Below are 27,017 nucleotides of genomic sequence, written 5' to 3'. Positions count from 1 at the left end.
AGCAAAAAGAGCAGTACCAGCAGACAAGTAGCCCACCGCAGATAACAAATAACAGCTGAAGCCAACCCAAGAAGATCTAGAGACAACATAACTGAAAGTTGGAGACAGAAAACACCAACCCTATACTCAGCCAGCTACACAAAGGACACATCCAAAGGTGCAGTCTATGCACAGACAAAATTTAAAGACAGAGAAATGCAATTCAAATGAATCAACAAGAGAAATCCCCAGAAAAAGTACAGAATGAGATGGAAATAGCCAAGATACCGGATGCAGAGTATAGAATAATGATTGTTAGGATGCTCAAGTATCTTAGAGAAACAATAGATGGACATAATGAGCATGTAACAAAGAGATAGTAAGCATCAAAAAGGACATTGAAATCATAAAAAAGAATCAGACAGAAATGACAAACACAATATTAGAAATGAATACTACACTAGAAGGAAATAAAAGCAGGCTGGATGAAGCAGAGGATCGAATCAGTGATTAGAGGACAAGATAAGCAAAAGCATGGAAGTAGAACAGCAAAAAGAAAAGAGGATCAAAAAGTCTGAGAAAACTCTAAGAGAGCTTTGTGACAACACGAAAAGAAACAACATTCGTATCATAGGGGTTCCTGAAAGAGAAGAGAAAGAACAAGGGATAAAGAACCTGATTAAAGAAATCATAGCTGAAAACTTCGCTAAATTGATGAAGGAAAAAGTCACACAAGTTCAAGAAGCACAGAGAATCCCATTAAAGAGGAATCCAAAGAGATCTACACCGAGACACATCATAATTAAAATACCAAAGCTAAGAGATAAAGAAAGAATACTAAAAGCTGTAAAAGAAAAGCAGTCAATCACCTACAAAGGAGCCCCCATAAGGATGACATCTGACTTTTCAACAGAAATACTTGAAGCCAGAAGGGATGGCAAGAAATATTCAAAGTAATGCAAAACAAGAGCCTACAACCAAGACTTCTTTATCCAGTAAGGCTATCATTTAAAATTGAAGAAGAAATAAAAAATTTCTCAGAAAAACAAACAAACAAACAAAAAACTCAAGGAATTCATTACAACCAAACCAATGCTGCAAAAAATGTTAAGGAGCCTGTTGTAAACAGAAGAAAGGGAAAATAAAAATCTAGTAAAAGAGGAATGTAAATTTAAAAAAATAAAATGACAATAAACAACTACATATCAATAATAACCTTAAATGTAAATGGATTAAATGCTCCAATCAAAAGACATATGGTAGCTGCGTGGATAAGAAAACAGGACCCATACATATGCTGTCTACAAGAGACCTACCTCAAAACAAAAGATACACATAGACTGAAAGTAACGGGATGAAAAAAAATATTTCATGTAAATGAAAATGAAAAAAAAAGCTGTGGTAGCAATACTTATATCTGGCAAAATAGGCTTTAAAATAAAGGCTATAGTTAGGGATAAAGAAGGTCACTACATAATGGTAAAGGGAGCAATCCAACAGGAAGATATAACCTTTATAAATATCTATGTGCCTAATATAGGAGCACCTAAATATATAAAGCAGATTTTGATGGACATAAAAGGCAAGATCAACAGCAATACTATAATAGTAGGGGATTTTAATACCCCACTAACATCAATGGATAGATCCTCAAGAAAGAAAATTAATAAAGAAACAGCAGCCTTAAAGGACACACTAGATCAACTGGATTTAATAGATATCTTCAGAACCTTTCACCCTAAAGCAGCAGAATATACATTCTTTTCCAGTGCTCATGGTACATTCTCTAGGATAGACTACATGTTAGGAGACAAAATGAGTCTCAATAAATTTAAGAAGATTGAAATCATATCAAGTATCTTCTCTGATCACAATGGAATGAAACTAAAAACCAACTACAATAGAAAAACAAAAAACATTCAAACACTTGGAAACTAAATAGCATGTTATTAAATAACAAATGGGTTAACAATAATATCAAGGAAGAAATCAAAAATTTCCTTGAAACAAATAAAAATGAACATACAACAACTCAAAATTTGTGGGACACAGCAAAAGCAGTACTGAGAGGGAAGTTCATAGTATTACAGGCATACCTTAATAAGGAAGAAAAAGCTCAAATCAACAACTGAACCCTGCATCTAAAAGAACCAGAAAAAGAACAGCAAGTAAAGCCCAGAGGAAGTAGAAGCAAGGAAGTAATAAAGACCAGAGTGTAAATAAATGACATAGAGTCTAAAAAAGCAATACAGAAGATCAATGAAACCAAGAGCTGGTTCTTTGAAAAGGTAAACAAGATCGATGAACCTCTAACCAGACTCACCAAAAATAAAAAGAAGAGACTCAAATAAATAAAATTAGAAATGAGAGTGGAAAAGTAACAACTGACACAGCAGAAATACAAAGGATTGTAAGAAAATACTATGAAGAATTGTATGCCAAAAATTAGACAACGTAGGTGAAATGGACAAATTCCTTGAAACATAATTTTTCAAAAATCAATCTGGAAGAAACAGAAAACCTAAACAGACTCATTACAAGAAATGAGATCAGATCGAAACAGTTATCAAAACACTCCCAACAAACAAAAGCCCTGGGACAGATGGCTTCATAGGCAAATTCTACCAAATATTTAAAGAAGAACTAACTCTTAGCGTTCTCAAGCTATTTCAAAAAATTCAAGAGGAGGGGGAAGACTTCCAAGCTCCTTTTATGAGGCGAGCATAATCCTTATTCCAAAACCAGGCAAAGACAATACAAAGAAAGAAAACTATAAGCCAATATCCCTGATGAATTTAGATGCTAAAATTCTCAACAAAATATTAGCAAACTGGATCCAGCAAACATGAAAAAATCATACATCATAGTCAAGTGGGATTTATTCTGAGGAGGCAAGGCTGGTACAATATTTGCAAATCAACTGATGTGATTTATCACATAAACAAAAGAAAGGAGAAAAATCACATGATAATATCAATATATGCAGAAAAAGCATTTGATACAATCAGTACCCATTTATGATCAAAACTCTCAGCAAAGTGGGAATACAGGGAACACACCTCAACATGATAAAGGCCATCTATGACAGACCCATAGCCAACATCATATTCAATGGGCAAAAATTAAAAGCAATCCCCTTAAGATTAGGAAGAAGGCAGGGGTGCCCCCTTTCACCACTCTTATTCAACATAGTTCTGGAAGTCCTAGCCACAGCAATCAGACAAGAAGAAGAAATAGGCCCTGGCCAGTTGAATCAGTGGTAGAGTGTTGGCCTGGCATGTGGGAGTCCTGGGTTTGATTCCCGGCCAGGGCACACAGGAGAAGCGCCCATCTGCTTCTCCACCCTTCCCCCTCTCCTTCCTCTCTGTCTCTCTCTTCCCCTCCCGCAGCCGAGGTTCCATTGAGCAAAGTTGGCCTGGGCACTGAGGATGGCTCCATGGCCTCTGCCTCAGGCACTGGAATGGCTCTGGTCACAACAGAGCTATGCCCCAGATGGGCAGAGCATTGCCCCCTGGTGGGCATGCCGGGTGGATCCCTGTTGGGCGCATGCGGGAGTCTGTCTGACTTCCTTCCCATTTCCAACTTCAGAAAAATACAGAAAAAAAAAAAGAAGAAATAAAAGGCATCCAAATTGGAAAAGAAGTAAAACTATCATTATTTGCTGATGATATGATACTGTACATAAAAAACCTTAAAGTCTCAGTCAAAAAACTACTGGACCTGATAAATGAATTCAGCAATGTGGCAGGACATAAAATTAATATTCAGAAATCAGAGGCATTTTTATACACTAACAATGATCTATCTGAAAGAGAAATTAAGAAAACAATCCCCTTCACTATTACAACAACAAAAAAATAAAGTACCTAGGAGTAAATTTAACCAAGGAGGTTAAAGACTTGTACTCGGAAAATTATAAAACATTGATAAAAGAAATCAAGGAAGAAACAAACAAGTGGAAGAACAAACATCATTAAAATGTCTATATTACCCAAAGCAATTTATAAATTCAATGCAATACCAATTAAAATACCAATGACATACTTCAAAGATATAGAACACATATTCCAAAATTTTATATGGAACCAAAAAACAACACAAATAGCCTCAGCAATCTTGAAAAAGAAGAATAAGGTATGTGGTATCACACGTCCTGATAACAAGTTATAATACAAGGCCATTGTACTCAAAATAGCTTGGCATAAGAACAGGCACATAGATCAATGGAACAGAACAGAGAACCCAGAAATAAACCCATACCTTTATGGACAACTGATATTTGACAAAGGAGGTAAGAGCATACAATAGAATAAAGACAGTCTCTTTAACAGATGGTGTTGGGAAAATTGGACAGCTACCTGCAAATAAATGAAACTAGACCACCAACTTACACCATTCACCAAAATAAACTCAAAATGGATAAGTCGTGAAACCATAAGCATCTTAGAAGAAAACACAGGCAGTAAGCTCTCCGACATCTCTCGCAGCAATATATTTGCTGACTTATCTCCATGGGCAAGTGAAATAAAGGACAGGATAAACAAAGGGGACTACATCAAACTAAAAAGCTTTTGCACAGCTAAAGACAATATGAACAAAATAAAAAGACAAACCACACAATGGGAGAACATATCTGACAATATGTCTGATAAGGGTTTAATAATCAAAATTTATAAAGAACTTGTGACCTTTGGTGGCGCAGTGGATAAAGCGTCGACCTGGAAATGCTGAGGTCGCCGGTTCGAAACCCTGGCTTGCCTGGTCAAGGCACATATGGGAGTTGATGCTTCCAGCTCCTCCCCCTTCTCTTTCTCTGTTTCTCTCTCTCCCTCTCTCTCTCCTCTCTAAAAAAAAATAAAAAGAACTTGTAAAACTCAACATCAGGAAGATAAACAATAAAATTTAAAAATGGGCAAAAGAAATGAATAGACACTTCTCCAAAGAGGACATACAGCTGGCCAACAGGCAGATGAAAAAATGCTCAACATCACTAATCATTAAAGAAATGCAAATTAAAACCACAATGAGACACCACCTCACACAGTCAGAATGGCGCCCATTAACAAAACAATACATGATAGGTGCTGACAAGGATGTGGAGAAAAGGGAACCCTCCTACACTGCTGGTGGGAATGCAGACTGGTGCAGCCACTGTGGAAAATCGTATGGAGATTTCTCAAAAAATTAAATATGGAACTGCTGTTTGACCCACTTTTAGGAATATATCCTATGAATACCAAATCATTGATTCAAAAGAAGAAATGCATGCCATAGGGGACTATATCAAACTAAAATGCATGCCTATGCTTATTGCAGCATTGTTTACAATAGCCAAGATCTGGAAACAGCCCAAGGGTCCGTCAGTTGACGAGGGGATTAAAAAGCAGTGGTACATATACACAATGGAATATTATATGGGCACGAAAAACAAGGAAATCTTACCTTTTGCGACAACATGGATGAACCTAGAAACTATTATGCTAAGTGAAATAAGCCAGGCAGAGAAAGAAAAATATCATATGACCTCACTCATTTGAAGAATCCAATGAACAATATGAACTGAGGAATGGAATAGAGACAGAGGCAGGATCAAAGGGACCAGAGTGAAAGGGGACAGAGGGAAAGGGGATGAGAGGATGGGATCAGAGAAAGAAAAGAGATTGGTGAAATTATATACACATAACAGCATTATAGAGAGCAGGACAGCAAATCCTGGAGGGAAGGGGGGAGAGTGTGAGAAGGGAGGGGCAAGGGGGATGTTGAGGGAAACGCGGGGGTGGGGAGAATTACTCGGGGTGACACTTGAATCTCTGTAAACACAATAATAAATATTTATTTTAAATAAATAAAATAAAATAAAGGAAATGTGTCTGCTGGCTGGATGTCATGGGCCGGGGTCTGGAGGCGAGCCGGTCCGTGGGCACACTTGCGGTGGGCAAGGCAGAGACATGTGCACCTGGGGCGGCTGTCATGACTCAAGCTCTCTGTTCTGTTTGAATCATGCGGGAAAAGCAGGGAGATGACCTGAATGGCCCTTTTAAGAAACGCCTTTAGCTATAGTGACCAGTGATTCCTGGACAATCTCTTTTGATTCTTTGATTAGAGTAGGTGATTAAAACACCTCCTTGCCTATAGCCTGGCTATTTTTAGACTAACATTTCCTGGAGTCCAAGACCCTGTGCAAACATGGGCTAAAATGCTCAAAGGCATGAGGATTGAGGAAGGGGCCCTCACAGCCCTCGCATAGCGACCATTTTGGTTCCACTGGAATAGCCACTGTCCCTCCTGGTGACAGCTGCAGGCACACAGCAGCCCAGCCAGGGACTGCACAGCTGAATGAAGTGCTGTGAGGTTCTCCTTGCCCTTCAGAACCTTCCTGATAAATGGCTCTTGACCAGATCCATATATGGCCCCAGACAGCCACATAGGTTGGGATGTATTTTGGACACAATCTGATCCTCATTTCTTGAGGGTCTCAGGCCTTCACCTTTGCAGCCAAGGGTGGCGGCAGTAGGCTCTGGAGGCTCCCGTCCCCTGGCCTTGTGGCCGTCACTTTTCCTCTGAAGATTCTCCCTTATCTTGAGGAAGAGAGGTGCCTGGCGCTTGTCATAGTGTGTGGGGCAGCGGCTGAGAGAGTTTGAAGGAAGCCATGTGGGGAGACAGGGCTGGCAGACTTGCACAGGGAAGAGGGCTCTTGACTTGTTCACCTTTTGAGAGCCTTCAGGGATTGCCGAGAACACTTCCACAGGCCCGTTGGATATGATGCTGGCTATCCAATTGTGTTTGTTCGTAACTCAGAAGAGCCACACCAGAGGGAGGGTCACTGACGTCGCCTGGCATTGTACCACAACTCAGAGACATGCTCCCGTAGGACCACGGCCCTCGCACATTGGGTGTTTTCTTATTTATTGATGGAACTCAATGCATAATAAATGTTGAATGAATATATGAACGGAGCAAAGACAGAAGCTGGTGGCTCTTAGAACTTTGTGCTTGGATCTTGAAGCAGACAGAATTTAAAATATGTTGTCATCATGGATTTTATTGAAGTGACTAAAAAGATTAGATCACACGAATTCCCTAAAACTGTCTATTTATCATGCTACAAAGATGCGTAAGAGCATGGAATTCATAGGAGACAAAATCTCAATGGCTAGGGAGGACAAAAACTCATTTTGATGTTAATGCTATAGAAAGAAAAGATGCCAGGCTTTCTGTCCGTGGTCTGGCCATTTGGCACCTGGCCTCCTGCTGCCTCCAATCTGTGTGGCCTCCCCATTTCAGTTGTGAGGCTCCACAGAAAGCAGTTTCCACCTCCCCTCCAGGAAACTTTAGAGAAAAATACTTCCCACCTTCTCCAGGGAGCCTCTTCTTACTGGAGGCCACATCTTCCCCAAGGAGCATGAACGACCAGGGGAAGGAAACTTCCAGGAACAACAAGGAGCAGGAGCAAGCAGACATCCTCTCAGGCTCACTCATGCAGCCCATATTTAATGCAGAGCTGGAACTGCGGAGTGAGAGCTATTCAGAAATGTATACCCAGGAGTACAACGACCTGTAATATATGAACTGACTTTGGAGTAACATGTAATACGCTTAACATAACATTGCAACCAGGGGAGCCATTTTTTAAGAATAAAACAGTGAGGGAGAGTAAATATCATGAATCCAGCATGAGTGACATGGGCGCTCCAGGGAACAGGGGTTTCTCACTCTGCCATCAGATCCGAATTGCAGAGGGACCATCTCAGTTGTCACTAACCAGCTTTTAAAAAAATAATGTAAACAATAATTTGTAATCTGTACGACCCATAGGCTTGGGTTGGTGAAAAACCGGTGGGGACCCCAGGAAAGTGATAATTATTAGCTGGTCACTGTGGCCAGAAAAACAGCTCTTCGGAGTCTCTCAGGGACCAGGATTTTCTTGGATGACTGGAGAAAAAACAGAACACTCGAGCAGCTGTCCCAATTCTTAACTTCCCACTTTGTTCAGCTGAATTGGTATCTGGGGACAATTAAAAGGCCCCAGGACACCCCTGGAGTCCATGAGCAGCACCCAGGGGAGCTCGCAGGCAGGCCAGGAGTGGGCGCAGAGCATGACACCCCACCCGGAGCATGGCATCCTGTCATAGCAGGTGCCGCCTGGACGCCTCGTGGTCAGGGTGGGTGAGATGCTCAGAGGGGGTGCACATCTTGTTCGTGGGACCCCGCCTTTGATTCGGCATTGGTCTTGCTCAAAGTTTTCCAAAATCAATGTCGTGGGCTGTTCATAGTATTCTGTATAAAAGGAGAGGATGTCCTATGATGCCATTAGAAGTGCCAGTTAAACAGATTCCTTTATTAGGGGACTTCAGAGGGCTTTCTGACCATGGTGACTTCTGAGAGAATGGTTCACGTTGCAGTGTATCCCAAAAAAGCATCTCACTGGACTATTATTTCTCTAAACCCGTTGTGGGAAACACTGTTCTATATTTGCTACCGGTTTCCTCCTCCTGTTTCAGATCCATACACAGCTTCCACTTGTTTTTGTGCCTCTATTATGTATTCTAGCAACAACAGTTCCCTGTCTCCTGTCATGACACACACGGTGAAGAGAATGTGGAGTCCACCTTGTCTGTGGAGTCCGCCTTGTCTGCGGAGACTGGTTTGGGCTCTGCACCTTCCGGGGCACTTGAGAGGCAGCGTCCCCGGTGCACTTTCCACGGGGCTCAAGCTCAGCTGGTGAGGGCTGGGCTTCCAGCTGGGGGCCAGCTGGCCGGAACAGAGGCACGCTGCACCATGGCTGTGTCAGGTGTCTGGTGCCTGGGTTCAAGCCCCACTCTGTGCGTCACCTCCGTAGCTCCAGTTAGTGCCCACCCCACAGAGTGGTTTGGGGGACAGAAGACGGCCCTGCACACGGAGTTCCTGATGCACAATAAATAAGAACAATCTCATCTGGGGACATGGGATAGGAAGGAAGGGGATGGCCGGAATAAAGTAGTCATTCCGCAAAGATTTTATAAAAGCTCCCCACTAATCTGTTCCAAAATGGAATACATTTTACTTCATTCTGATGTTTTCCCTGGCCTTCTGATTTAGCACCATCCTCGCCTCTACCCTTGGGGCTCAGCGGGAAGGCAGACGAGTGAACGCACACGGGAAACACGCGTGCTCGCGCTGCGGGTCACGGTGCGCGGCCAGGAGAGCATGACTGTCTCTAGCACACCGTGGGGCCTCAGCTGAGCGAAAGGCAAACCAATGGCTCTAATTTAAATGATATGAGGGAGGCTGTCATTGATGGGAGGGGCGAGGCGTCTGCGATGTTAACTCGGAACTTCTTGCTGCAGCCTTCCTCTTACCAACTGCAGTCAGGGGTGCGGGGTTTCAGCTCCTTGCCGGGATGGCTTGGGGGAAGCAGCCCCCGGAGCCGTGCGTGCGTGGGTGCGTGGGAGGGCCGCGCCCACCACAGAGACTGCCTGGGTGTGCGAGAGGGAGCAAGGGGAAGCTGAGAGGCGTGATGGTGGGCTCTGTGAGCCTGCGAGCACCGCCCCGACCTCGGGCAGGGTGGCGGAGATACACAGGGGACTGGCACGGGTCCGGCATGGCGGTCCTCGGGTCCCACATTCAGGGTGCCACAGAAGCGGGAGCACCAGACTTCAGTGGCACTGAGGACTTGGAGAATGACGCTGTCACAGGCCAGAAGGACATGGTTTTGTGGAATGCGAGCTCAGAGCAGGAAGTAGGTGGTTAGAAAAAAATATTTTTAAAAATGTTATTCCTTGTATAACCTTTAGCATGGTAACTCACTGCCCCTCCTTTAAACATACACACAACCTGAGTTTTCTTACCGTCTAATGATGGTCAGTTGAGGTTTTCCATTCCAAAGTTTTCTGTCCAAAGCTGGTCACACATGAGCTTCCAACCTGGGGACTTGAGATAGACCAGCCACGGCGGACGTGAGACAAGCCGAGAGAGGGTAGAGAAGCTGCGTTCCCCCCCCGCACCCCCGCCCCGCACCACATCGTACCAGCTGGAGAAGTACAGACACCACTCGGAAGGAACACAGACGTTCCCCGAGGGCCGTCTGTCTCCCCAGCTATTTGTCTCTTTCCAGAGTATTCTGGGTAGAGAGTCATTCCACCTGCTTGGACATTCCCTCTTTGCAGATATTTCTTGTCTGTTCGACCTCAGCCATTCCTGACTCTCAAAAGGCAGACATAGGTCCTTCAAGCCCCTGTCTAGTCCCCTCCCTGCCCCCATCCCCCACCCTAGCCAATGTCAGTTCCTAGCACAGCCCCAGCTGCCTCTGCTGCAGAGCAGAAGCCTCAGTGTGTGACGGGAACGTCTCAGGGGCATCCTGTCTCGCTCCGCACCTACTCGCGATGCCGCGTACCCGTGTCCACAGAGCACGCCGCTCAGGTCACCGGACAAGGAGCAAAGCGGTATGAACAGTGGAGGGAACAAACACGTTTTAAACATTTCAACACTGTCCCTGAAGTTTCACATTAAAGAAAGATGTATTTTTGAAAAATGATTGAAAAAGGGATCAAAAGTTTACTTAGAAGTAATTCATGGGGGTGAGGAATCAGGGTTCACTATATTTGGGAGCAGGTGGTTGAACATATTTGATGCTTTTCATTAGATACTGCAAAGTAACATTAAATATAAATTCTTTGAAGGCAGTAATGGAGGTCAATTATTAGGAAATGCCCACAAGTTATGACTTCTTGATAAGAAGAAACTAAAACAGAAATTTCTAGAAAAGAATACTTCATAGAAAAATCTATGGTATAAGGAAGCTACACACACAGAAAATGTTATAGCTTTAAATACTTTCTTCCAGGCCGGACCTGTGGTGGCGCAGTGGGATAAAGCGTCGACCTGGAACACTGAGGTTGCCGGTTCGAAACCCTGGGCTTGCCTGGTCAAGGCACATATGGGAGTTGATGCTTCCTGCTCCTCCCCCTTCTCTCTCTCTCTCTCTCTCTCTCTCTCACTCCTCTCTCTCTCTAAAAATCAATAAAATATTTTTAAAAAATAAAATAAATACTTTCTTCCTTAAAGTAAAATAAAATAAAATAAAATGAGCCAAGTACTCATCTAAGGAAATTAGAAAAATTGTAATTCTTATAAATAAGAGAAGCCAGGAAAAGCAAATAAAGATAAAAGCTGAAAGTAACAAAATATAAAGAAAAAATATGGTTAAATGCATCAGTAAACCCAAAACTTGTTTCTTTGAAAGAACAGACAACCTTTATGGGGCTGATTAAAAGAGGTGGGGAGACAGAGACAACAAAAATACAAAATTATTTATGAGAAAAGAGAAATAATCAAAAATACAGAAGAGATTAAATATGTAATATAAATTACCCAAGTAACTCTGTGGTAACATTTTTTTTCAGTTCCCAGGTAATTTTATTCAGAATTTTGTGTTTCTTGACTTAATAAATATTATGTAAAACAATGTTAAAATGGCTGCTATTTTTCTTGCTTGCTCCCCCTGTCACTGGGGGACAATGCCCTGGACCACCTAACTCGGATCGTCCCTCCAGATTTGGTCCAGTAAATGAGGTTGAGCGACACCACAGCCCCTGGACCGTCCTCAAAGGAGCCTGGCTAGAGTGGGGAGAGCCTCTGGGGGTGGGAGGTTGCCTAGGTTAGGAAAGTGCATTAGTGTTTTGGGGAGAAGAGATAGCACCTGAGGCAAGAGCCTACCCCAAAGAAAAGGGTATCTAGAATGTTCACGGTTCCTTCTTTGTCTCAAAAAGGGATGTTTATTCAAAGAAAGAAAGAAGAAATGACAAGATGTCCACCCCTTGACGCCCTTTCCTCCCCACTCCTGCTCCTCCTCAGCCCCTGGAGGCCTGAACCCTGTCTGGGCCGAGGGGGCAGGCCAGCATCTCTCCAATGAGGTCAGCAACATCGAGGTGTTGTAGAAAGTCTCAATGCTGAAGAGTCCTTGTCTTCCTCTGTCATCATTATTACTGGCCACAGCCTTCTGGCTAAAACGTCCACACCAACCGATCCTGTGGATGTGGTTTACCCTGTTGGTGGGAAGGTCCTAGTTGGTGACTAAAGCATCCTGCTGCTCATCAGTGCCTCCGGCCAACAGTCAGGGGTGATCGATGCTCTGCTGGAGCCAGAGTGGAACGTCCTCACCATCCCATCTCGTGCCTTCTGGTCCATGGCTCCATGCATGGCAGAGACAGCGACATCTCAGGCTGTGTCTTCTCAGTGAGCCAGTCAGCCTTCCTTTGAGTGTTGGTCAAGGTGACCACCTGGGTGATGGTGACGGTGTGTCCAGCTTCCACTCCGCCTGCTCCACTTTGATGTAGAATTGGCGGGTACCCTCCAGAGTCAACACTTTCTTTTTATTTTATTTTTTTTATTTTCTGAAGCTGGAAACGGGGAGAGACAGTCAGACAGACTCCCGCATGCGCCCGACCGGGATCCACCCGGCACGCCCACCAGGGGCGACGCTCTGCCCACCAGGGGGCGATGCTCTGCCCCTCCAGGGCGCCGCTCTGCCGCGACCAGAGCCACTCTAGCGCCTGGGGCAGAGGCCAAGGAGCCATCCCCAGCGCCCGGGCCATCCCCGCTCCAATGGAGCCTTGGCTGCGGGAGGGGAAGAGAGAGACAGAGAGGAAGGAGGGCGGGGTGGAGAAGCAAATGGGCGCTTCTCCTATGTGCCCTGGCCAGGAATTGAACCCGGGTCCCCCGCATGCCAGGCCAACGCTCTACCGCTGAGCCAACCAGCCAGGGCTTAGAGTCAACACTTTCTTCCTGACAAGAATCCAAATGGGTTCCCTCATGAACTTCTTGGGCACCTTGACTTCTCATTGGCTTCATCCAGTACAAACATCTTGATGTGTTTGGAGACAGATGTGTGTGGTGGAGCATGTCACACAGATGGCCTGGGGGCCCATGATGGTAAAGAGGCTTCCAGCTGCAGCTGCTGCACCTCAGCATGCACGCCGGAGCCTCCAGTGCAGGCGCGACAGGAGGCACCCTGCCACCTAAAAGCCACGACCAGTGCCAGAGCAGAACTTCCTCACGATTCCATCTCATGGGTTGATTCTTGTGAATGCAATGACTACCTTCTGCAGCTACTATACCAGTTCCCTAGTGGGTGCAGGGCCAAGGCTGGGTGGCCTCTAGATCCAATTCAGTTTGTTGCAGAATTGATGTGCAAAAGTGGCCACTATCCCTGTCCCAGGCTGGGCCTGTGCAATCACATCATATCCTTGACACAAGGAAGAATGGCCTGCTGCTGGATGGCAGAGGGCTTCTCAAACTCACAGGCATAGATGCCACAGGGGAGGGACTCTGAGAGGGTCATGTCAACAATCTCATTCCAGTTACTCTTGATGACACCTTCAGGCTCCGCTTCATCAGAGCCTTGTCTCTGGGTCTGCAGGTCTAAAGTGTGAGCATGCCGACGAGGTCTGCTAGAAGGCCTAAGCGCGGTCCTTCCCGCCAGCACCCAGCCTTGCCTGATGCCATCCTCACTCCCTGGCCAACCCCACCGGCTCCGGGAATCCTGACTCGCAGACACGGTCCTTAGAAACTCCTGTGGGAACACATTTGAATGGCTAGAGAAAAATGGTTATTTCCTAGAAACATACACAACTGAAACACAAGAAGAAAGGAAAATTTGCAGACACCGATCACCATAGCAGATTGTAAAAATATGATCAAAGATCTGTCATTAACAAAGCAAAAATGTTGCCCTGGTTGGGAGCTCAGCTGGTTAGAGCATTGTCACAATACTCCGAGGTTGTGGGTTCTATCCTTGGTCAGGGACGTACAAGAATCAATCAATGAATGCATAAATAAGTGGAACAACAAAGTGATGTTTCTCTCTCTCTCAAATCAATAACTAAATATTTTAAAAAGCAAAAATCAGATGTTTCATATCTGAGTTTTTCCTAATCCTTAAAGAGCAAATCATTTCAGTGTTTAATCATTCTGAGCTGTATAAAAGTATGAAGAGCTCCCCGGTTCTTTTTATAGAGGCAGAATAACTTTCATGCTAAGTACTGATAAGAAAGTTAAAATGGTACTTGATTATTCCCAGTATAAGAGTCAATTTGCCAAAACCAACAGGACCCGAATGCTTGTCCTCAGATGCAGCCAACAGGCGGGATCTGGGACGGGAGCACCTCCCTGGCATCTGTCCCAAGGGGGCCAGACAGGTGAGGGTCAGAATCACTTTCGAGAGCTGAGAGAGCAGCCAGAGAGAGGCAGAGAGGGAGCCCGGGGTCGCGAGGGAAGAGTGACTCCAGGTTATAAATTCGATGGGCCATCAAGTTCACACCGTTTCAGAGATGCTGCCCTCCTCCTCACGGGATTAGCCCTCTCTGGAAGTGTGGATGCAGTTCCTTCAACAATCTCCATCACTCCGCTGGTGTCTTCATTCTGGCACCGTCTTTTCCAGTCACCTCTCCATCCATGCCTGTTGTGGACCGTTAATGGCAAAAAGCCATTATAGATTTGAGGCTTGGCAGGGGGCTAAGTTCTCCCCCCTCCATCTCCATATTTGGCTTAGATGCTGAGTATTTGCACCCACTCCACTTCCTTCCTTGGGTTGCAGGAAGCAATATACATGCCCTTCCTCTGACTCTTTGTTTGTTTCAGATGTTTGTAAATTTCACTAATGTATCCTGTTTTTGCCTTGGGAGAGTTCCTGTCTTAGCCTTTGATGTGCAACTTTGTATCAGGGTCCTTGATTTGCATAGGTCTATATAATAAAGCGAACTGGGGCTGTGAGGCACTCAGATGCTGCCAGGCAGTTTGTGGAGTCCTCCCGGTCCCATAGGTTTTGTTCTGACAAAGTGTGTTTCCTTAATTCCGCACCGTTATTTGGAGCTGCGCTGGTCCGCGGCACATGCCCTTTTACTCCTCAGCGTCCAAGTCCAAGGTCTGCCACCCCTCTTCACGGAGCTTCATTGGTGCTGCTCTCTGCAGTCCTGGTCGCTTTCCCTGCTGCATTTCCTGGAACCAGGGCTCCAACACCTACTCACGCGGAGCCCTTTCCACTTGCCATTGCCTCTGGGCTCTCCAACCTTTCGCTCCAGGCTTCTCGCAGGGTCCCCAACTCAGGCAGCTCAAAATCCCTTTGAACTTTTGTTTCTCCATCTGTTAAGTCAAATAATTGTATTAATAACTACTTATCCTTCCAGTTTCAAATGACAGTGCTCTGGCTTCCCTGGTCCCTCTCTGCGGGAACCAGTCTCTCCTTTCTGGACACGAACAGGTTTACTTGTACCTGCCGTGCGCTGCATCCATTCGTCTGACAGATCATCTGAGCATCCATTTCCGGTCAAGGGCTGTGCTGGGGGGTACGTGGTAAAGAGGTGGACGGGGCAGCCTCGGTCCCCCCTCATGAGCAGCCCTGCTGGTGTGTATGGGAGGTCCAACCTCTTCCAGGAACATATCCCAAGAGCCGGTGCCAACCCTGTGTCCCTGTCGGGGCACAAAGGAGGTACAAAGAAAAGCTTGCCGAGAGCATGAGAAACCCTCGGGCATCTAAATGTTACCTGCCCACTTGACGTCCGCTCTTGGACGAAGACCAGGAACCTGCCAGAGTCCAACCATGGAGGAGACTGTTGTGGGGCTTCCCCACACACTGCCTCTGGTAACAAGCACTCCTGGGGAGAGATTTGGGACTCTAAATTAAAGGGAAGGCAAATGATGTCAAGGATAACCTGTGCCCCCCTCCCTTTGAAAGCACTGGATTGAGATTCTAAATAGAGGCACGTGTCAGTGCAGATAGAGGATTCTAGGTTAACTATTTTCTTGTGTTGCTTAAGTTAAGCCAGATGCTCAGCAGGTATGTCATGGAGACCGCCTCTAAAGGTGGTGAGGACGAATGAGCATCCTGGTTCCAATCACTAAAATACTCAAAGAATGCTCACATTGCAAGTGATGCAAACATGAGTGTGTGTGTGTGTGTGTGTGTGTGTGTGTGTGTGTATATATATATATATATATATATGTATATATATATATATATATAAAGTGCCCTTCTGAGAAAACATTTTAAAATGACAATGTTGGTAAAATGGTCGGGTTCTACAACACACTATTGAGTTTCTAGCTCATTAAACATTTTCTTGTCACGTCAAATTGGCAGAAAGTAAAACCAAAATGATCCCTCAAACGACAGTGTTGAGTTCCCTTCAATGAGTAGTCTCTGACCTGAAACCACTCGCTATGGTACATACATGCCATTGCATTCATTTCAGAAGCTTGCTCTGTGCATTTGGCCACGAGGACACTCAGTTTGGGGCTGAAAAAGATGGTACCTTTGAACCAAAGAAGTTCCATTTTCCAAGCTACCCACTGTAGGAGCTCTAAGGGCCTGCTGAGTTCCACGAGCAAAAAAACCTATTATGACACTCAGATCCAGTCCGTAGTAAATTACAAATAAAGCTGTAGGTTTACTGGGGACACCAAAACTTTTAGGGTTTGGGGGACACAGGAAGCAACAACTGGTTACTGCAATACACAAAAGTTTATTTTTGACTTTTTCCTTTATGAAGGCAAAATATAATAGAAATAAACATCAATAAATTTTGTACAACAAAAACAGCTTTTAATATGGAACAGACAGTCCATGAACGTTTTAAAATCTCAGAATGACTTCCCTTTTTCCAGGTCATGCTTCCCTGCACTCTGGGAGGAAGTGGCGTGGGCGGGTGGCGGCCGCCACGGGGGCGGAGCAGCGAGGGCAGGACGGCGGCTCCCCTAGATCCGCGTCAGCTGGTGCCACAGGCTGGACGGGAGGATGCTCTCCACCTTCTCCATGACAAAGTTTAACGGGGCAAACAGAGTGCTGAGGAACTGCAAGAAACCAGAAAGGGCAGATGTCAGGAGAGATCTCGTCCAAGGTCAGAAGGCAAGCCCCTCCCACCCCTGCTCGCAGTGAGAGTCCCTGTGATAGGAAAGCCCCCAAGGCTACACTTCGCACTGAGGTTTAGGGTGCACTGATGGAGGGAGCCTGTCTGCTGGTCCCGCGACCCCCCCCCCCAACTGCCCCACAGTTCTGAGCCCTCCAGGGCGTGTTCAGGGTCTCCAGCTGCCCGTGCAATGACCATCACAAGGGAATGACAGACAGGTCGCAAGGGGGCAAAAGAGTTAAAAAATGGTGACCACCTGCTTATCTAGTTGGGTATAGAACTCAGTAAGTGAAGAAGGGAACTTTTAAACAGCCAAGTCTGTTGTATAGTTGTGAACTGCTTTGGGATCCTGTGCAGCGCACGCTCGTGTCTGAACTACTCGCTTTGTGGTGGGCAGTGTGGGGGGCCAGGGGAGGACAGCACGTGGTCAGTCCGTGACGGCATGGCCTGGTGACGGGCGCTGCTCTGAGGAGCGCTCTGGTACTACTTCATTCAGCCACTAAGCTCCTGTCTGCTTTACAAATAGAGAATAATTCAGCGCATTACTGTGCCTTTTCAGAAACCCAAGTGCTTCGCCTGAGACTCATTTAACACAATCTCAAAGCTGTTGACTATGTTCTTGTGAAGAGCCAGCTTCACTTCACAAACCATTGAGCATCTGGCAGAAGGGCCACCCCGCCCCAGCCAGGCACGAGATGGGTGTCTGGACGGTGTCTTTGCCCCCTGTCTCTTCAGAATCAAGGCGTCCCCTTACTGAGGTCCAATACCTAGTTTGTGTGCTGTGGAGTCCTTTGTCCTAACCCCTTGTCCATAGCGCATCGCTGTCTATACCAGTGGTTTTCAGCCTTTTTACAGTTGGGGACTGGTGAAAACAGGAGAATTATTTTTGAGGACCACTAAGGCAGAAACCACTTTGAGTATAAGCAAAGTCGACCGTGATCATTTTGTGTCTATATCTACATACAACATCAGGGTGGTTAACTTTCCACGAAGCACCACGAAATTTCTGGTGGACCAGCCCACGGACCAGCAGTTGAAAATGGCCACCAAGAATTTCCCTTAGACATGTTGTTTACGATGTGAGGGTATATGCAGAGGGGAACATGGTTTGTACATCAAAAATGAGTGAAGTTCACTCATATGTGAAATCTAATGAACAAAATGAACTAACAAGCAAAATATAAACAGACTCATATAGGAAGCAGGCTGTCAGCTATGGGAGGGAGTAAAAAAGGACATTCCATAAACCCTCCTGGACATGGACGACAGTGTGTGGTTGCTGGGGCTGCGGAGAGGCAGAGGAAGGTAGAAGGGGGATGAAGGGGGACAAAGGGGGATGGGTGGAGACCTGACTTGGGGGCATGAACACACCATACAGTTAACAGATGATGTGCTGTAGAGTTGGGTACCGGAAACTTACATAGTTATGTTAACTAGCGTCACCCTAATAAAGTAAAAAAAATGAATGGACAGTACACTTAATGAAGTTAAAACAGGCTTCTCTACAAGTCATATGTTCTATAGATTGTGAGTCTTCAAGAAGAGTATGACAGGCAATTTTCCCAAATACATTCGACCTCAGAATCTTTCCTTCTTCCTCTTTTTTAAGGGAACCAACAGACGACAGACTGAGCAGACCGGCACACATCGTAGCAGGATCATCAAGTGTGAGGATGTAAAGGAAACACGAGATATGTAGTATAAGATGTGGAGACTTTCTCTGTGCTGCGTCTTTACACCAATTAGATACATATACTCAGTAAGGCACTTGGGCGCTGGGTGACATATAAAGAAGTCTAGGACAGAACTCCCACAGCCTGGCGTTGGGGGGGGCACTGAGACCTGTACACTGCACGGTGATAACACCAGACAGGCCGTGAGAGAATAGAGCACAGGAGGGCTCGGAAAAACTCAAAATGAGGCAACTGAAATAGACCCCCATGGACAGTTGGATATCAAAAGGCAGAGATGGGTTAAGGATAAGGAGAGAAGTATGAGCTGGTGAGCCCTCCAGGCTCAATAAACAACTGGATGAGAAATGGGACAACTGGTATGACAAGATAATAGTTTAGCTCAGCTGACAGACTTACAGATAGAGCTTAAAAGTAACTAGAATACTGGGGAGGGCCCAAAAGCCAGGCTGGATTCATAGCTAAGACAGGCAGCCACATCTGTACTTGGGCAAAGACGGATGGTTCTCTCCTTCCTCAAGTGCATGCCAGATACATGGTAATTTCCAGTAACCTTCCGAAACGATCTTTTGCGTGCACAGAACCACCTGTGATGCTCATCGTACAGAACGACTGCACACCCTCCTCAGTTTAGAATTGAGTGCAGTTGTAAGGCATCCTGGGAGATACCTGGCCCAGAAATGAGTCATTACTTCCCAAGCTGCCTCTGAAAGAGTTTGTAAAATCCTAGTTCTGAGAGGATAATACTGAGCAAGTCTGCTGATTGCATTAACCCAACATGATAACAGTTAAAAATACCTGTGTGTGTGTGTGTGTGTGTGTGTGTGTGTGTGTATATATATATATATATATATATATATTATTACTTATTTTTATGTGTTCAGAGACCACCATGCTTCCCGAATCAGAGTGCCTGCCTGTGATACTCAGTACCAGCATGAGGAACTGGGTGCTAAAGCGGTCCGGATGAACCAGAGACTCTGACAGGGGCCGGGCGATGGGCTGCTGGTGAAACTATCGTGTCCTAAAGCCTTGACCAAACCCAGGTTCAGGACTGTGGGAGCTGTGATTGAGGGGGGAAGGAACCACTTCAGTATTAGCACGAGCCAGTCAGTTAGATGAAATGAATCACTGAAAATGTGCACCCCGGGCCGCAGTGCGCACATATCATGGGGCCCCCTGGAGCCGCAGCTCGGGCGCTGGATGCACGGGGATGTTGTAACAAAGCGGGTTCACAACAAAGCCCTGTTTGTTAGTTTGTTTGTTTGCTCTGTGTGGGGCACCGACAAAGGCATGGCCTCTGGAAATCGGAGGTGAGCCTCTCTCCCTGTTTGATGTCCATAATTGCACCCCTCCCCATGGGTGCTGCAAGACACCATGGGTGGGCCTCCCTGGACCACACCTGTCTTCTCAACAAGATTCCAGAGATTTCAGTCCCCTACATCCAATGTCTGACACAACTGACCGCTTTCCCTCACATCTAGAACCTTTCATCTGGGGAAACTGAGCAAAGAGTCCCTTGAACCTTTTCCCAGTGATCCTAATTCTCCCACAGCTGCGATGTGCACCCGTTATTACCAAGCTTTCCTCCTAGCGCCCCGCCCCACGCCCTCCTCCCCACACCTCAGCCACAGGGGGAAGCAGACCATGGAACAAGTTGTCAGAAGCCGTTGAGCCCTTTCATTGAGGGACAAAATGAAGGTCGGTAGCTTTCATCCGAGACATTAAAGAATAAGTTTGGTAGAACCTGCCTGCTCGTGTTGCTCATTTATATTTCTTTGGATGTTTGAACATCAGTCAGTTTTGGGGGGGGGGGGGTTTGGGCAGAGACACCACCAGTGCACAAAGAGGAACAGCAATTTCACTCATAGACTTGGGAAATTTATTGTCTGAAGAGTTGAGTCTGATTGAGCAGCAGCGGGCACCCCTGGAACAGCTCAGCTCTCAGCGTCTAAAACTTCTGTTCAGCTGGCCAAGACACGGTCCGAAACGCACCAAGATTCAATCAGTGTTGTGGGGTGAGAAAAAGCAACTGAATAAAAGGAGAGAGTGACACTTCAATCACCCAATTCCTTCTCCCGAAACCCCACTATTTAGAAGAAGGCCACGGCTCCCAAGGTGCCTCGTTAGCATTCAAAGCACCTCTGCTTATCTGAATAAGTTCCAGGTGCCCCATGCAATCAGACAATTGACATTTCACTGTAATCAATATCAGACTTCAAAGAGGTCAGAGCCTGCAAGTGAAGATGAGAGTCAGAAGTCAGAGGCTCCATCTCAGGGAAGGAAGGAGAAAGACTACAGGAGCAAAGACGGGGCCCTTGAGAGCAGAAGGGGTCACAGTGCTGACCTCTCCTCATTCTGCGAGGGGCTGGGTGTGGAACATAACTTATTTATATGAGCAACCTTATCTTGGTAGCCAAACATTCTAGGAAGAGTCAGCCCCAGTCATTGAGGTGGATTAGATTAGGGGGAGCCAGCTGAAGCCTCTCCTTTTACTAGTTCCCGGGGGCCTGCCCGGGCTGTGGGCTCCCTACTGGTCACACATGGATGTGTAAACACATGGACAGTTCTCACACTGCCCGTGGCCCGCGGCGGCAGCACAATCTCCGCATCTACCGACAGTCACTCTCCTGGGGGCCTATCTTGGGGGCTGAGCTTCACTCTCACAAGCTGCAGAGAGCTGTGGGTGGTCTTCAGGGGGCTTCCCAAGAGCCCTACGAAGAGACAAGAATGAGTGTGGGGAGACTGAGGCGCCACGTGGGGGGAGGGTGAGCGTTCATCCCTCTCAGGCCGCCCATCCTCCTTCCCCATGAAGCCTCTCCGGACGTTGTAGAAATGGCTTCACCTCAACCAAGGGCAGGGTGCAGGTGACCTCCAGACGGAGGGTTAAAGCAAATCTCTGTAACCCACACTGGACAATAAAAGTAGCTTGCCCAAATGACCACACCTTGGTGAGTATAAAATATGAGCCCAGTAAAGGCAAACGTATATTTTATTCAGTCATGTGATCTTAGATGCAAAACGAAACTTGCAAACACTGAGGAAAGTGCCCCTGTCTAACAGCCACTCTGAGGCTGCACGGCCTTCGAGAGAACAGGTCGTATTCTGCCACTACCCGTCCTCCCAACCCCATCCCAGTTAGCGCGGTTTCAGGTGGTGGGTCACGTCACTCAGCGGTGTGGTTCTCACAGCCCTGGTCCCAGACCGGTCAAGTCAGAATGCCTTGAGGATTTGGGGGCAGGCATCCGTGGCTGTCAACCTCCCTACACGATTCCAAGGGGAGACCAGGGTGAACCCGCTGATTCCTACACACGTCAGCAGCTCTGAGAGCGTGCCACACGCTTGTAAATGATCTTGAAAGAAATATGTCCTCAGAACCTGCTGGGTCCTCGTTAAACACACAGATTCCTGGGTGCTGACGCTCATGACTCTGGATTTCTGGTGGTGAGGCAGGTGAGTTTTATGTATGCTAGAGGCTGAGAATCTCCATTCTGACCCCAAACTCCCACCAGTGCTATTTTTTAGTTTAATAAAGAATATGGGACCAATGACATACTTTTACAAATACGCCCTGAAAAATGTTTAAGAGAGTATAAGTGTAGGAAGAACAGTAATTGGTAATGTAAATATATTCTTATTTACAATTTTACTGAGTTGCACTCTAATCTACTCAAAAGTTTGGCAACTAGTGTCACTCACAGACGGACTTGGCAGCAGAAGGAAATCATGAACAGCATGGCCATAAATGGGGAGCACCGAGGAGGCGGTGTGGGGACCCAGGGACAGAAGTCACGCCAGGTGGCAGAGGACGAGAGGGAAGGTAAGGCCCTCAGCCTGAAAACAGAGAAGGTCTGACGGAGGCCGGAGGTGGCCCCGAACGTATGAGAGATCTTAAGAATTTGCAAGAGGAAACAGGCTTGTTTACTTTTCGGAGGGCAGAATAGGAACGATAGCGGAAATTAAAGAGAGGCTAATTTTATTAACATAGAGAGAAGTTCTGAGTGCCCATTGATGAGACAGGCTCGATGTTGAAGGTGGGCTCCCACTCTGAGGGTATTCCAGACGAGTCTAGGTGACTCATCACATCACCGTGGAAGGCAATTTGTTTCAAGTCCCTTTCAGCTCTGAGAGCCTACGATTATAAGTATGAAAGAAGAGAAGAAATGTGAGGCTGTATCTGATTTTTATAATGATTCTTTCTGCAGAAACCACTACCATTTATTGATTTAATCATCATTTATTGAAAACCTACTCTGTGCAAGGCCCTGTGCAGAGCTTTGGGGTTACAGAGCTGGGGAAGACACCGTCCTGCTCTCGAGGAGCTCCCATTCTAACAGGGGGACGGACAAGGTTTCAACAATTACGTTACAATAAACGTGATAATATAGGTATTCATGGAATACTGTGGGACCACAGAAGAGAGATCTCACTCAACTTGGGAGAACCTTAGAAAGAAAGCTAAGGATAAAAGAATAAAGAGGTATTAGTAGAGTGGACAGTGGGGGTGGTGGTGAGGAAGAGCATTCATTCCGTGCAGAGAAAATAGCACGTGCAAAGGTTCTTCTCTGGGAAGAGTGAAAAGTCCACTATGGTCCAAGAGCGGCATCTGTACAGGAGTTGGGAGAGATTGGGCTGAAGAAGTGAGCCAGGCCCAGATCATGGAGGACCCTGCATGCCACCATGCTCAAGAGCTGGTACTTTTTCTTGAAGGTTGTGGGAAACCATTGGAGAGATTCAAGCAAAGAAGTAACGTGCTCAGATTTGCAATTTAGGAAGATCATTTCTATGTCAGCAGGAAAGAAAGACTGGCGAAAGAGAAGACGGAAGAAGGAGACCAGTAAAGAAATAATGAAGTCCTCCACTAAAAGAGAGCTGAGGGGAGGGGTGGGGGGAAGACGATGTGCATGACATTGAGTGTCTAGCTTAGGAGGTTATGCCAGCAGGTTTCAGGGGCTGAGACAGATGGATGTGCGCAGTGAGAGAGGGAAGAGCTCGGGGGGCTGCTGTGCTCCTGGCTTGACTGGCCGAGGTCAGGAATACAGGGGAGAGCGGTTTGGGTGGTGGGAAGAAGGGTGATGAGTTCAGTTTTGGAAATGTTGAGATTGAGGTGCCGGTGGGGTTTCCAGTTCATCTTCAACAGGCATGAAAATATTCTTGCAATTCCAGTCCCTGAATTCTGCCGAGCAGAAAATGTCAATCATCTGGAAAGGGATTAAATCAACCCAGCCACGTTAGAAATCATCCTTTCTGACTCCACTTGCCTTGAATCAGAACGGAGTGCCAGGAGCACAGTGGACGAGCTTTTCCTTGTTCCCCGTCTGAAACTCATCTGTGGGAGCCAGCTAGCCTGCCCGCATTAGGTGTGTGGCGAAACGGCGGGTCGTCAGTAAGACACATGGCTGTTGGCTGTTGGCTGTCTGTGCAGACGCCCTTCCTCTCCACACCCTCTGCACAGACTCTCAGTGGACTTCCTCTTTCCCAATGTCACGTCTGTGTACTTCTTACTACCACCAGCCCTCCATCCCTCTCCGTTCATTCTCCAAACAAGCCAAAGGTTTGTAACCATTACAGATTTTTAATTTAATCATCTTCCAAAACGTCAATCTCATTTTTCTTGAAAAACAACCTATAATACTTAAGATCGGAAATAATGTCATTCAATTTGTACAAAACTGAGTAATCTCTCGCACTCTGTGCATGTACTAAAATTCCCTTAATCATTTTTAACCCTTTCAGACCTCATGCATTTTGGGGGCGCTGCTGAGAATTCTTGGCATACGACACAAGGCAAGGCGTGCCCTGACAAACCATCCATACTGGACAAGGCACACTGAGCACACGTCAGCGGGGTACGCCCGCTTCTACACAACACCCCCTCCTGCCCCGCCCGGCCTCCCTCGGGCAGACACTCACAGCCTTCGCGAAGACCCCCATGAGCTCCGGGAACTGGTGGGTCAGGAGCGCCAGCATGGCCGTGAAGGAGCAGAGCCCGGCAGTGAAGAGGATGAAGAACGGAAGCTCCTTCTTTGGGTAAACTGAGACTTCGTGGAAAGCTGTGGAGAGATCGGAAGGGAGACGTCAGGGCTGGGGTCGAGCGCGTTCCAGGGGTTTCTGTGTGTGTGGTGGGCTCTCCAGAGCTCTGGCTGAAGCCAGTGGCAGATGAAAACGGCCGAGCACCCCGACGGAACCACGGTCAAGGCCGCAGCCGCCTCAGGCCACCTGACAGCGCCCCCCACGTCCACGGTCAAACTCCAGCGCTCTATCAAAGCATGACAGAGCTCACTTGGCAGGAACAGGAACACCACCTACACCTAAGAGGTAACACTCCTTTCTCAAAAGCGAACACAAATAAAACTTTATTCAAATTACAAAACACATGTTTACTGGGTAAAACCCTAGAAGATCCAAAAGGAAGTATATTGGAAAAAAAGAACCCCGTCTCTGGATTTTCACCTTCCTGTACTTTTAATCACTGCAGTGGTGCACTCTGGGTGCGGGCAGGAGAGTCACCCAGACACCTGCGGCGAGGCCCCAACTGCGGCCGGCTGCCCCGCCCCCAGGGCTGAGCCGGAGGTCCCAGTCACTGGCACAACCGCGGGGGATTCGTGATGATAAACAGACTTCCAACCACCACAAAATAAATTAGTAACTGCTGCTCTCTGGAGCACCTTTCATGACTTTTAAATCTTAAATGCTGGGTTTGGGGAAAACACAAAACTGTGGCACAAGAGGCAAGAACAGACTCCCCTGCTCCCTGTGGCTCTGTGGCTGCCGGGACCTGGCCAGAGGGGTCTCGCTGTGGCCCTGGGAGGGGGAGGCAGGGAACTCCGGACAGCGCCGAGTGGGCCCAAGGGAGCACCCTCTGCCCCCAGCACCCCCAGGTGGACAGGCCCTTCCTCAACCACCCAGTTCTCGGTCCCTAGGTCTCGGAACAGCAGCCTAGGACCTGGTCAGAGGGGTCTCGCTGTGGCCCTGGGAGGGGGAGGCAGGGAACTCCGGACAGCGCCGAGTGGGCCCACGGGAGCACCCCCTGCCCCCAGGCGGACAGGCCCTTCCCCGACCACCCAGCTCTCGGTGGACAGGCCCTTCCCCGACCACCCAGCTCTCGGTTCCTAGGTCTCAGAACAGCAGCCCTAGGACCTGGCCAGAGGGGTCTTGCTGTGGCCCCGGGGGGGGGGGAGGCAGGGAACTCCGGACAGCGCCAAGTGGGCCCCAGGGAGCACCCCGCTGCCCCCAGCACCCCCAGGTGGACAGGCCCTTCCCCGACCACCCAGCTCTCGGTCCCTAGGTCTCAGAACAGCAGCCCTAGGACCTGGCCCTAGGACCTGGCCAGAGGGGTCTCGCTGTGGCCCTGGGCGGAGGAGGCAGGGAACTCCGGACAGCGCCAAGTGGGCCCCAGGGAGCACCCACTGCCCCCAGCACCCCCAGGCGGACAGACCCTTCCTCGACCACCCAGCTCTCAGCTCCTGGTCCCTAGGTCTCGGAACAGCAGCCCGCTCTGCTGGAACCGAGGCTCAGGGGGGCCTGCGAGGGAGAAGGGGACACGTCTCCAGGCCACGCACCAGCATCCAGGGAGGTCGCCCTGCTAGGAGTCACACACAGGGTGGAGGTGCACCTGGGGCTGCCGTGGCAACCACAACGCTTTAATGTACAACATGCATGTGGGCAGCATGTAAAGCAACTGACCCTCTCCATAGCCTCCCCCTCAAAACCCAGCCCCCCGAAACTGGGAGGGGAGATCAAACTTGGAACACTGCGTTCTATTAAATAAATGTGAGCCATAATATTCTGTTTCAGGCTTATAAAGATTATTCCTGTAAAGTTTCTCTTAAGAACAGTAATCTTGTTCTAATAGTGAATCTATCCCCATGGAAACTTAATTACACTCAACTAAAACATTTTGAAACAGCGGATTTTTTCAGAAAACTGTCTATTGTACCAGAAGACTGAAACTTTAACAAGGCTCTCCCTGAAGGGGGGTCGGAGGCAAAGGAGGGGCCCGCGGCCAGGATGTCTGACATGAAATCTAACGTGCTGTGAGACACCAGGCCCTTCCCGCAGTCTTACTCACACAGTAAGGTACTGCACGTCACTGGGGACTCCCGGTTCCCTGGGCAACGAAGCCGCGCAGGGCTGGCCAGCAGGGAATGTGGGAGCTGCTTTCTGCGACCTGAGTTGGGACAGCGATTTGCTTTGCACTCAGACCCCACCATGTGGAGATTTATGGCTGGCTCAATAATGCTGGTGTTGGACAATTTACTATGCATGCAGGGCTCCAAAGTTACACTATTCCTCTGGGCAAAGTATCTGAGTATGTTATGGCTATGAGGTATGCTATGCCTGGGGCTGGGAAGGGGAGGAGGGCTGGCAGGAGAGAGGATGGGAAGACAGAATAGCCAAACTTTGGAGCTCATTATCTGAGGGAGAGAGATATGTCCTAGGTCAGGGCCACAGGAAGAGCCTGGGT

General features: G+C 47.3%; 1 protein-coding gene and 1 pseudogene across 6 annotated transcripts in view; both read right to left on the bottom strand.

The window, feature by feature from the left end:
* Window positions 1-9,193: 9,193 nt before the first annotated feature.
* On the bottom strand, window positions 9,194-15,555 carry LOC136392122 (eukaryotic initiation factor 4A-I-like; annotated as a pseudogene).
* Window positions 15,556-16,464: 909 nt separating this feature from the next.
* ST7 (suppression of tumorigenicity 7) overlaps window positions 16,465-27,017 on the bottom strand; it is a 307,405-nt gene continuing 296,852 nt past the window's right edge. For 3 of the 6 annotated variants that reach the window (XM_066362542.1, XM_066362541.1, XM_066362544.1), the window contains 2 exons: window positions 24,464-24,603; window positions 16,465-16,803 (listed from right to left, as the gene is read on the bottom strand). In XM_066362542.1, the coding sequence (XP_066218639.1) occupies window positions 16,708-16,803; window positions 24,464-24,603 (236 nt within the window). In that variant the 3' untranslated portion in view covers window positions 16,465-16,707. Of the gene's footprint in view, window positions 16,804-22,792; window positions 23,752-24,463; window positions 24,604-27,017 lie in introns of those variants that run through there. The other 3 variants (XM_066362540.1, XM_066362539.1, XM_066362543.1) reach the window with 3 other exon arrangements.

This window comes from Saccopteryx leptura, chromosome 2 (assembly GCF_036850995.1).
Source record: "Saccopteryx leptura isolate mSacLep1 chromosome 2, mSacLep1_pri_phased_curated, whole genome shotgun sequence".
NCBI classification, from domain to species: domain Eukaryota; kingdom Metazoa; phylum Chordata; class Mammalia; order Chiroptera; family Emballonuridae; genus Saccopteryx; species Saccopteryx leptura.
This window is presented reverse-complemented; position numbering and strand designations above follow the sequence as displayed.